The 12,852-nt window shown below is 39.0% G+C and overlaps 1 protein-coding gene across 1 annotated transcript in view; it reads left to right on the top strand.

Moving 5' to 3' along the window:
- The first annotated feature begins 6,579 nt into the window (after nt 1-6,579).
- The window catches only part of Pard3b (par-3 family cell polarity regulator beta), a 517,239-nt gene continuing 510,966 nt past the window's right edge, over nt 6,580-12,852 (top strand). Inside the window, exons 1-2 of the mRNA XM_055616796.1 lie at nt 6,580-6,646; nt 6,743-6,852. Coding sequence (XP_055472771.1) covers nt 6,580-6,646; nt 6,743-6,852 — 177 coding nt within the window. The remainder of the gene's footprint in view (nt 6,647-6,742; nt 6,853-12,852) is intronic.

Here is a 12,852-nt window from a genome sequence, read left to right as displayed (position 1 = left end):
TCCGTTCCTCTTGTGTGGTTTTTCCATCACAGTGTCACAGCTGCTGCATTCATCACAGGCCAGGCTCCAGGGCAGGTCAGTCACTCCTGTGGAGAAAGTGATCTCGGCTCGGTACTTGGCCATAAATTGTGCAGCTATTGATATCATTACCAATTTTTTTATGGGTCTCCAGGTATCAGTGCTGTGTAGTTTGTTAGGCATCAGTTGAACGGCCCTTTCTGTGGCTCGTAAAAGTCCACACACAGATATCTAGTTGTCTCCAAAACCAAATAATGTGTGGCTTACACCAGGCATCTTTTCTCCAAGTATTGACAGGATGGTAGGAATACTGAAAAGGCATGTGAACCACCTGAAAACTAGACGCTTCCCAGGAAGCTGTGGGCAAATGCCTGCCTCTTCCATATCGTGTGCACCCTCCTTTCCTTTCATCTTCATCTTCCAAACTCGCTTTCTGCCTACTTCTTGGGATTAAAATAATTGAAAATATTCTGAAGACATCTCATTCCCTTACTTCTACCCTCTTACCTACAGAGGTGTTATAGCCCCCATTCATGAAACCATTAGAAATGTAACCACTTTGGACTTTAATTTTTCTATTAGCTATATAAACCATAGCACCGTCTCCTTATGGAGCCAGAGTAGGACTTTGGGGTAGTACCCAACCTGTTAATTTAGCTGATGTGGAGGACGTAGAAATAAATAGATCCCAGGGGTTACACAATGCTACAATAACCTTAATAAAGCAGGTTTCTTGAGCTTCAGCTTTTTGAACCAAACTTCTGGTGGACAGACTCATATTTTAATAGCAGACACATGCAGCACATTTGAAAGCTCAAGATAATTTTCAAAGTAACATTGGAGGCTGAATACTTGCAGAGTCAGCTGAGGAAATGCAGTGGACAGACACCAAGATTCAGCCCATGTTGGCTGACTGGTGATCCTGACTCCCTGTGATTTCTCCTATTTCATTAACTATTTTTAAAGTTACAAATTTTTCCACCACTTACAATTTCAATCATGCTTGGTGTGAGGGACATACCAATTTAAAGTTATTTCAATTTAGGATATTTTTTTTTCTCTATTTATCTTGTCATTTCATGTCAGCAATATTGGAAAGATATTTTTTTTCCTCTTCTGTAAACTGTCCGAGTGTTTCTTTTGCATGGCACCACAGGAACTAATTTTTCAGAACAGAGGGAACTGAAGTCTCTGAGAGGGCATCACGTAGTGTTCTCTGTGTACATGGGCTGTCATGGCAACCTGCTCTCCCACCACAGTTTCCTCCAAACTTTCTCCTGGGATTTCACTAACAACTCATGGTTCTATTTGCCTTTCATGTAAGGATGCTAAAATAGGGAGTCTTGGCTCCTCGTTCCTTAGCATGTGAAATGGACCCACAGCTATATCATGTCCCTTTTCATTGTCTTTGCTCGTATCACAGTTGTCTCTCTCCTTTCATTCTGTGCCCTAACATGATTTTCAATAACAATATCATTTTCATCTGTGTATTTGCTTGGTTGAAAATTCTAGTCTTTGCTTTTTTTGAAGCTCACGGAAGCAGTTCAGGTTAAAAGCACATCATTAGGGTCAAACATCCGTTGCTCTTATCCATGCAAAGCACATATAGATCACAACTGCCCGCTGTGCTCCCCTTCATTAGAACGTAGTTGTAATCATTGCCAAAGTCTCCCGTTTTCTCCCCCAGCTTCTCTCTGTTTCTGCCCCTGACTGAACGCGCTCTGTTCAGCATCCTGTCGTTGCCCTCCCTGCCTCCTAAGCTGGAGACCATCTTGTTCTTACAGAATGTCATGTCTTCGCACTCACTAGCGCTGCCTCGGGATGAAACGACGCTAATACTGACAAGCTGCCCTTCTGGCATTGCTCCGGAGGATCATTAACCATCTTTAAATAAATAAATTGCTGCTGCTACTCCCTATACAGTTTAGAACATGTGTCCTTGGGACTTGACGTGTGGCTCATGTTTAAAACTATTGTTTGTTTTCTCTGCTGCCAAGCGCTTCCTGTTATGATTCCTCAGATTCCTGGTTTCTTTTTCTGTAATGGCCTGTCCTTCAAGGACCCCCAAGTTCAATATTAAATGACATGACTTGTCATTTAAGCAGTTCCATCCAAAACAATGTTCAGTTGTAGAAATCTGTGTGTGTGTGTCTGTTTCTCTCTCTCTTTTGCTTTTTCTCTTTCTCCCTCCCTCTCTCCTTCTCCCCCTTTCTCCTTCTCTCCCTCTCCTCCTCCCTCCCTTCCTCTCTCCTTCCCCTCTCCTCTCTTTTCTCCCTCCCTTACTCCTTCCCTTTCTCCCTCCTTCCCTCCCTCCTCACTCCCTGTGTGTGTGTATATGTATGCATTTTCATGCATGTATCAAAGTAAAAACCTTGTATTATATAGGAAATATTTCCCTCCTTCCTTTCATGTTTGCACTTATATAGTCCACAATCCATTAGTGTAACAATATTAACTTTTAATTAATTGTTGCCCCTTTTAAAATTCTTTTATTTTTTCAAAATGCCTTAGGAACATTTAATGGGGATGTTAGATGTTTAATTGTACCTCCTTTGTGTACTAGTTTCACCATCATTAAACTGGTAATCGTTTGACACCTAAAAAATGCACCATCGCTCATAGACACCTGAAAACTGCTTCATCCTTTTTACTCCCATAAGCATGGCATGTCTTTCACGGTCCTCCAAATTCTGTATTAAATGACTTCACTTGTCGTATAAGCAAGCGCCGTCCAAACTCAGCCCATGCTCTCTGGCTCAACCATCTGAGACTTTGAAGACAAAAAGTCTTCAGTGACTGTTTAAGTTTTCTCTAGAGTGAGGATTAAGTTCTGAGCACCCATTAGCGCTACCCCAGTGAGAACTGGGCTTAATATAACAAGATCTCTTTTGTGGGAACATAACCACCAACTGCTATGTACAACATTAGGGCTTTTTCTCTTGCTCCACGTAGTATAGTTGGCCCCAGGGTACCTAGCTAAGCAAAAATGGAGCTTTGTCCACCACATAGAATGCAGGTGCACTGACCAGCATTGGCATGGATTCTCCTGTTACTATGTGTTGCCTACTCGTTTGGGTTACCTACCTTTCTATATACTGAACCCCACAGACATGTTTCTTGTCCCCCATGCTTTCTTCAATGAAAAAGAAGCCAAAGTCCTGTGGTTGTTCAGCTCACTGTCCTCACTTCCATAAGCCCACTGCATTGGTCCTGTTGCACAGCCGAGCTTCAGATATTTAATTGTGGAGATAAGCCATCACGCAATATTCCTTATTTCATTTCAGTTCGCCTCTGCTGGCTTTTAAACTCTGACTCCAAGGAATGCTATCTATGGCTTCCTCAGCTGAAATGAATTATTTTGGCTCTGAAATCTAAGAGCCTCCTCAATTAGATAGAAAATAATGGCTAGAAAACTTTTCCCATTTCTGAACTCCCTTCCTCCTCCATCTAAAAAAAAATATTTTTAACTCTAACTTTAAGGCTATATATTATTACTGTAGAATTACATTTTGCTAGTTTTCACTCACATAATATTCCCTAAAAATGAATTTGATTTTATGAAGTTGATATGTTGGATAAGCTAACATTATCAATAACAAATATAAAGGGACGTCTCTCCCTTTGTGCGGACGTTGGGGAGAGGAGGGTAAACTTCCTGTCTGAAGTGGTCAGTGTTGTGTATTGTACATGCTTTGATATCTCCCCCTTCACAGCTCCTTCATGTTTTTATCACCAGAGTTTCAGTGGAAAGTTTATTACAGAGCAGTCCACTTTCAATGTCCCAGAGCCAGTACCTGCCTAGTTCAGCCATGTGACTCCAAAGCCCACTGTCTGCTCCATTCTCCTGATGCTTGGCATTTAGCAGCGTTAGCATCTACAAGCTTTTTCTTGGGTAACAAGCTCCTTCAGTCTTATGCTTATTTATTTCCTCCCCTCTCCACAAGGAAAGAAACTACATAGCATTACCCCCCTCTTATTTAGTGAGCTTGAATTGTGAAATGTGACTTTAGCCCTACTGTGTTCAAGGATTTGCCCAACCATTAACACCTCTCCTTGCTTGCCTTTGCTGAACAGAAGGATGCTCTCTTTGGCTTTGAGTGCCAATTCGGACTCTCCTTGACAGCAGTCAGCTAATAGGGGTTGGCAGTTTGAAAATAATCTGAGGAGGTTTTGTTTAAAACTGAGATAACAGTTCATATTTTGAGATGCTCATTATTAATTCCAGTATGAAATGATTTGCACTTGTTATTAACACATTAAGACAGCCAAGGAAAAATTAGAAGGTGACTCAACAGGAGACATTCAAATGTGTAAGGAAAAAAAAAAACACAGAGGGAAACTTTTTCCTAATGAGCTGAGTTCATGTTTAAGAAAGATCCATCCAACTTAAAGGTTGATTGGTTGTTTGGTGGTGGTGGTGAGGTATTTATTAATTAAATTTGTTTTAAACTGATATATAAAAATTTGGAAGATATACATAATAATGGAGTTCCATGCATGAACATTTTTAATGTTCTAAATAGGTGATAATAGTGGAATAAACTGAATTGTCATCTCCTGAGAAATGTATTAGAATATGATAGTATATTGAAGGCATACAGCTACTTGCGACTTCAAAAGCCTCTTAAGTAATTTAACATTTTATCAATAAAGCAGTAGATGAACTGCAATGAGTCAAAGGCTCACATCCTCAAGATTGAAGATCTTCTATAGCTTGAGAAAAAGACATTGATAATACAAGAAAAATCATGTGTCATACATTTGGACCTGTGTGTGTATGTATGTGTGTATATCTGTATCAGTGTGTCTGTATATGTATATGTATGTGTTTGTCTGTGTGTATATATGTATATGTGTGTATATATTTATATATGATATGGGTAAGTTTATATATAATGTGTGTATGTGTTTTTATGTTTGTTTATATATGTTTGTGTGTGCATGTATGTATGATATATGTATGATGTATGTATGTATGTGTATGACTCAGCTGAAAAGTCATAATAACTAAAAACTAAAATTTTCTGAGATTATTGCTTGCTATTTCTTTTCTCTGCTACATCACTGCCTTGTTTTTGACAGTGAGAAAACAAACCAAAATGGCATTCCTTGTTTTCTGGTTTTTTTTTTTTTTCCAATTTGAGATTGTTGAATTGTAGCACACTTTCCTCATTAAATGCTTGAAAATAATTGAGATTTTCAAGGTAGCTCCCTTCCTGTTCTCCCAATTTCTTTGGGACTATATCATGATCTGTTTCTGAGAATATTGTATCTAGACCAGCTCTTCTCTTGGTGCTACTGATGACTTAGGAGCTTAACCTGAAAGAAATTTAGCCTATCTGTCAACTGAACAAGTTAAAAAAAAGATAAAATCCTGAATTTTAAGGATTTTTTTCCGTCTAGTCTAGTTTATTTATTACGTTGTATTAAAGAGGGAATTGCTAACTGTACAGTCTAACATTTATTTTTAAATTGTTGAGATGGAGGAAGTAAAGAATAAAGCAGTGATGTATTTGCTAATAAAAAAAAAGAAAGATTGAAAGGATGCAAGATTTTTAATGCATTTTATCATAGTGTTTCTATCTTGGACAGCATATCAACTTACTATGAGAACTTTTGTCTTCAAGAAAGCAGCTTATGTGTAGAAAAGGATATAAAATGTCAGTGGTTCTGAGTTTTGTACAGAAGAAAAAAGAACGTTGTAGCCCATATAAAATCTGCTTGTTAAATAACTTACAAAAGAGCTGAAAATGTTCCTTTAAACTAAAATACCTATTGAAGTTTGGGGAATTATTTTCAGAATGTTGATAAATGAGAAATTCCATTCAACTGTTTTTCACTCTTTTCCCAAAAGTACACAAATAAAAAGTTAATTTTTCCATGAGAGTGATTTCTAAATCACAAGCAGGTTTTTTTTCTTTACATTTTTCTTTATAGCAGCCAATTTCATGTGAAGCAAATTATTTGAGGCCTAATTGTAGTGAGCACTGTTAGGTTTGCTAGCTCTGCTGAGGCTGAATTGCGCTTGAAATTTCTAGTAGTATGACCTTTTTTTTTTTTTTCCTTCAGAACTTAATAACTGACTCAAATATTTAATAGTGGGATCTTATTATTAAATTAAAAATAAATCAGGATATATTTTTAGAAGAACTAACCTATTTTCTCTATCAGTTTTGTCTACTTTAAGGGAAAAAGAACAGAATGGAAGCAATCTCCTTGTATGCTTAAATAGACATTAATGCTAGAACCTCAGTGCATCTCAGCACATAATCTTTCAGTGTGAATCATTGTTCAAAAGGTTTGGAAAGCATCAAATGGTAATAATAGATATGCTTGTAGGTCTACTGAATAGCAAATTACATTGAATGATTGAACTTCTTCATTAGTCTTGTGCATAATCATTCTTTAAAACTCCATGTGCTTCTTAGGAAATCTCTTCGATTGCCCACCGTGCAATCTCACATCCTAACACATCCGTTAAATGCCATGGTTGTTTTAAAATGCAGGTAGGGAACAATGAGGGTAGAAAGACTGAGCGCATGCTTGCTGTCCTATCCGGAGATGCCCAAAGACCACTGGGTGGATTCATTAACAAGCATCCTTAGAAACGGAACGGTGAAACATGAAAGCCCGTTATAAACCTTTTTAATTAAAGCACATTGTGCCATTTATTTTCTTCCCTGTGGGGTTCCTTCGACCTCTCACCTCTTATTTTGTCCTGCAGGCACTCCGCTGCTGGTGAGGAGAAGCAGTGACCCAGCACCAGGGCCTCATGCCGATGCCCAGCCAAGCGCCGCAAGCCCGAGTACCCTGAGCTTGAAACCTGTTGTTCCGGTAGGTATCTCACCATTCACGGTGCTGTGAGGGATCAAAGGGCCTTGCCCATCAACTCCAAAGAGCTGGGAATTAGATACAGGCCTTTTGATAAAATACAAAGTCGTGATTATAAAAATAGGTAGCACGGTCTAGTAGTAGGGTATAGTTTGAGTGATCAGCCATTGCTCACATAACATCGATTGTGCGTCCAACCCTGTGCAAACCCACCTTTAAACTTCTTCGTGGAAGAAAGGACAAGTTTTTAAATCTCCAGTCTCCTGAGAAAATGTGAGTCAGAGGGAGATTCAGGACATACAGAGCTGTTTGTTCAAGGATGCGGGAGACCCAGGAACTGAACCACGCCGTCAGGGCTCTGAAGGCTCCGTTTCCAGCCAGCTACATGACTTTGCTGCAAGCCTGCGGTAATCCTGCCTCAAAATGTCAGAGGGTAGACTGTTGCCTCGTCAGTCTTAGCACAGAGCTGTGTAAGGTAGAGCGAGTGGATACTAAGACAGTCTGAGCCCACAAAACCATGAGTATACGAGGCCAGCATTGGGTTTCTAGAATTCAGCACTGAAAAGGAAAAGAAAAAAAAAAAAACTACATAAGAAAAAAATACTTCCGAGACAACATGTTCGTATTATCTATATTTATAAATGATGAGTTTAAGTTCGCAATTCCGAGGAACGGGGAAGATATTCTCCATCCATTGAGTGTGGGTCCTATTCTTTATATTCTCGTTCACATTGAAGAACTATAATGGTGGTCCATCCCTTCAAATAGCTTGCAAGTTAACACGTTGGTTAATGACCATCCTCGCAAAGAACATCCCTCAATAATGTAACCGTGTTTTAAACTCTCCTAACAGCCTATCCCTGTGTCATTACGATTCTCACCATTCAGGGCATTTTATAAAAAATGTCTATTAAGGTGACAGATGAGCTAAGACAATTCTCGCGATTTGCTGTGATTTTGTTTTCAGGAACCAATGCCAAAGATTATAGAGTAGGAGCTGCTGTGCTGCATTAGTGAAAATTTAACAGTTGATTGGTATTTTCCCAATTTTTGGACTTTTTCCCCCTAAAGTAGTGCATTTAAAGCATTACATTTAGATGTAATTTTATCTCATTATCCTATTCAAAGCTCTGTCCTCTGGGTGCTGGAGAGATGGCTCAGTGTTTAGAAGCATCTTCTCTTTTAAATATGTACTTTTTATGATTTCTTTTGTTTTTTATATTTTAATTGCATTCTTTTCCCCCTTCTATTTTTCTCCCTCCAAACCTGCCATACACCTCTTCAAATTCATGGTTACCTCTTAAAATAATTAATTGTTGTTACATGCATATACATAAATATACATACATGCATATATGTATATACATACATACCTATATGTATACATACATATTTCTAAATATAGCCTGTGCGGTCGGTATAATGTTGCTAATATGTATGTATATGTTTTCAGAGCTGACCATTTGGTATTGGATAGCCAATTGTTGTATTCTAGGGAAGACTATTTCCATTGCTTTCAGCATTCTTTAGTTGCCTCTGTCTAGGGCTGAGACCTCATGGTCTTTCTTCATAAACTGTGGCCATGTCTCTTGGTGTATTCCTTGTTCAGCTCAAGTTTAGGCATTGGTGTTGAAGAGCACCTACTTTCCTTTCAGAGGACTTTCATTGGAAACTCCAGTTCCTGGGAATTCACTTCCCTCTTTTGGCCTCTGTAGTCATTCAACTCTTGTGTCAACACATGTAAGCACAAAATTAAAAAATAAAAATAAAATCTTTTTAAATGTTGCTCTTTATGGACATATATTTAATAGAATATTAATAAAAATTGGGTAGATCTGATTTACTTTATTGATGAATACAGAGAAAGACAGTGTTCAGTATTTTGTGGAGTTTTTTGTTTGTTTGTCTTCATTTCATCTTAGATATGCAGTGACGGAGACCAGGTTAAGTCTAAATATATTGAATTGGGAAAAGGGAATGATAGAAGTATTAGAAAATTAACATAAAGAAGAATAAGTAAGATTTAATGCATATTTTATGATATCTATATGTCCTAGAATGAGTCTGTCTGATTAATGTGTTATCACTTTTGCATGCAGAAAAATCCTCCCACATATATTTCTGTTTGTATCACATAGGCTCAGTGCTTAGAACAGCTGAAATAACATAAATATTGGTTTCTTTTAGTGAAAATTAGGGCTCCCATCTTCCTAATAGCTTTATCCAAATAGGACCTCAGGGAATTCTGAGGCAGTGTGTGTATTTGGGTGATATTCCATTACGAGCAGAGAGGTGTATTCTAATTTCTGGAAAAAAAAAAAAAAAAAAAGAAAGAAACAAAACTGCCACTCAAAATGCTTGTAGCTTGCCTTTACGCAGGTTGTATAGCTTAAGTAGCAGCACATCAGCTGGAGAAAGGAAAACACATATTTCCTTTCTTCCTCCTTGTGGTTGTGTGCCTGGTGACGCAAGGAGTCTGGGGCCTGAAGGATGTGGCCCCTGCCTTGGCACAGGACGGAAGCACACAAGCTTCTCTTGCTCTGGTGCTGCAGTCATCTCTGGGGATTGTGTGATTCCTTCCACCCCAGGAACACACGTTATGCCATGCTTTTCTTCATCCAGAGCCAACTACAAGGAAAGCCCTCAGTGTGTGTGCTTTGGATTTAGACATGAAAGATATATATAAACCTAGGGGGAAATTCTTCAACTTTTTGAGCAATGAACTGGCTTTAATTAATAATTAACCTAACCCAGCCATTCTGTTAGCCACTACCCACCTCTCAAAACACTTTATTTTTTTATAATATTTATTTAGTCTACCTAACTCAACAGAGAAATATTTTAACTGCCCTGCCGTAAGAACTGTAGACAGAGTTACTGAGTAAAGATTCTTAAGGGGGTGTCCATTTTTACTTAGAAGAATAATATTGTTTGTGTCAAGATTCTAGTTAAATATTTTTTTGTTCAATCTGTGCTCAAATACATTTGCTATCTTGGGTTGAATAAACTCTATTATTAAATTATTTTAATTTTTCTAAATGGAGTTAACAGAAAAGCATAAATTATATCTATGGTTCTTATTGCATTTATGTTGGGTAGTGTTCCTCTAGACAGAAGTAAAATCAGGTGTGAATTAATGAAATGATTTGAGAGCCTAGGAGGAAGGTCTCTGAGCCCCAAGGCATCTCTTGAGTATCAGAGTATACCCGTGTCATCCTTTCTGTGGAACAGGGCAGTGTACTCACTGAGTCTATAGAGATCCAGGTACAGATAAAAACCATGGGGTCCTGTAGGAATCCGTGTAGTCACTATCAGTGTTTGCTCAGGGATGAGGGAGTGGCTCTCCAGGGAAGCCTGGAAAAACCAGCACAACACGTCATACCTGAGAGCACACAGTTGCTTCTTCACGGCAATGATGATAGGAGTCAGGAAGGGTAGATTGGTGGGTGCCTCGGGCTCTTTTCCATGACTTGGATACCACAAGTCTACTGGAAGCATCACTTGCAGCAAGCAATGTGAAAAGCAATTGTTTTAAAGAGCCATGTTCCATTCCTTCTCCTTCTGATAGCCAGTGGGGGAAAACAATTGGAATTTCCATTTCCTGAACAGTGTTCTCCTTCACGTAAGTAATTCACAGACATCAGGACCCCAAGTGGGTTATATTCTGTTATTCCCAGGAACGGAAAGTTGCTCAAAGCCCACAGCATAAGGATCTAGAGAATGACCACTTGACACTTTGACTGTGTTGAAGTAGCGGCTTTAAGACCACAGCCGATGACTTGTTATTTTTAGCTGTCATTCATTAGGCTTACCGCATCTAGAGTGTGCTTCACTGATGCCCAGAGACGTGCACTTTCGAAAAATTAGAAAAGTTGTGCCTTTCTGCCTGGTTGAATTATTACAAATTGGTTATTTCAGATGTACACTCACAGGCATGCAGGGTGTACAAAACAGAGGCGAGTTAGAAAATTTGGATTTGCTGCAAGCTTCAAATTCTTTGTGCTGAAAACCCACCGAATTTCACTATTTGTAACTTAAAGTACCATCAGATAAACAGCATGGAAATTTGTTTCTCTGCCTCCTCTTTATACCAGGATAGTATAGCTATTAATGTCCAAGCAGCAGCAGCTATTCATCTTCCAAGATAGTAGCAGGCATCATTCTCCTGATGGTTTTGAACTAAAGAAAGAGAACCCCAGGGACAGGATATTGTAGGGAGAGTTTTCTTATAAGAAGCCTTACCTTCCTTCCCTTGATTGCAACCTGGTGTTCTCCTTTGGCTTAAGGGCATGCCATAAAACCCAGCCCTTGAAATTGATGTTCCTGAACGTGCAAATGGAACTCTAAACACATGTGATATTTTCCCCTTAATATCCGGTTAACTAATATAGGTGTTTGTGTTTTAATGACTGTTTATATCTTGCATTTAATCCTTAAGGCACATGGATCCTGCAGGGCAAGTAAATTAAAAACTACATTCCTGGAATGTGCAGTACTGTGGTGGTTTTTTTGAGTGTAAAGGACCATGCTGTAAACTGGTTGCTCACTTGTTTTCTATTACCACAAGTGTGTGTGTGTGTGTGTGTGTGTGTGTGTGTGTGTGTGTGTGTGTATTCATGTCTGGCCTTTAGAATTCAATGTGTATTATTATATTTCATTTGTAAAATGAAGCCCTGAGTCCGGGTGGTGGTTGGAGCAGAAGGCAATGATGGGTTTCAGGAGTATAATATGTCTCTGAGATGGGGTGTGTATCTGTTTTGGGATGGGGCGGGCATGGGACTCATCACTCTCTGGAATTTAGAAGGAGAACAAAAGATTAAGATTGGAAGCCCCATTTTTGAGGGTTAAAGATTACGGGGAACCAATAACTTGATTCCATGGGCTGACGCCGGTTAAGACGTAGAGAGTACACCCCCTACCTGCAGAGGTCCAGTACATCAATGAGGTTATTTTGTCATATTATAGTCTTTCCTCCCTAAAACACAGACATAAACTCAGGATTTTAGGATGATTTTTTTTTTAGTTTTGCTCCTCAAACACATATCTGTTTATTCAAAAGCAGCATAATTATTCAGTGCTCTACAGTTAAGACTGGGGGAGAGGAACACAGGTTGGCTACAGAGGATACCACTTCCAGTTGTCAGGAATGTTCTATTGGAGGATGGGTAGAAATCCAACCAGTCTTTTGAGATGTGGGTATTTCATTAGCAAAGATACTGTACATGGTACTTGAGGAGAGAGATCTCCAGGATGGAGAAATGTAGGAAATACCTCTTTCCAAGCATGTCACATTTCATCCATGTCTCCCCCACGTTAAACTTTCTCAAATCCATGGACAAAAATCACTGAGATATTACAGTTAAAAGTTTGATCGCTTGTCTCCTGGGTTAAAAATCAGAAGGCGTTTTGTTGTGCACTGACGGCCACACAGCCTAACCAGCTAACCATGATCGGCCTCTCAGTGATTGTTCTAAGTCTACACGTAACGAAAATATGAGTTTATGTCAAAATACAACTGGAGATTTAGTAAACCATCTGGGTGAACAAATCTTATTTTCTCTCCATTAGACATTACAGCTACATAGCTATAGAAGCTCAAGACAGATGACCGCTGCGGGGTCTCTGAGGGAAGGTGATATCTATTGTATTGCAGCCAGGAGCGTTGGATGCTGTTCAGCGAAAGGGAGGAGAAATAACATGTAACCTAGAATTGTATTATTTAGAGATACCGAATCCTACAAAAGGCTTTTCTTTCATTCTTTCTTTTTTATTTCCCTGACACAGTGATTTAATAATAATAATCCTGGTGTTTGTAACCCCAGCTGTTCACGCTGTGTGTTGATAAGACCAGAGCTTGAAGACACATTGCAGCGATGGTTTTCATATGGCTTTGTTTTAAAAGATAAAGCTGCCAACCAGTATTTCATGAAGCCCAGTGTTTACTAAGTTTGGCAAGTTTAGGCAGCTTAATTTCTAAAACATTGTGCTCAGAGACTAAGGTTC

Source organism: Psammomys obesus, unplaced genomic scaffold (genome assembly GCF_907164565.1).
Source record: "Psammomys obesus unplaced genomic scaffold, mPsaObe1.curated_primary_1811, whole genome shotgun sequence".
Classification (NCBI taxonomy): domain Eukaryota; kingdom Metazoa; phylum Chordata; class Mammalia; order Rodentia; family Muridae; genus Psammomys; species Psammomys obesus.
This window is presented reverse-complemented; position numbering and strand designations above follow the sequence as displayed.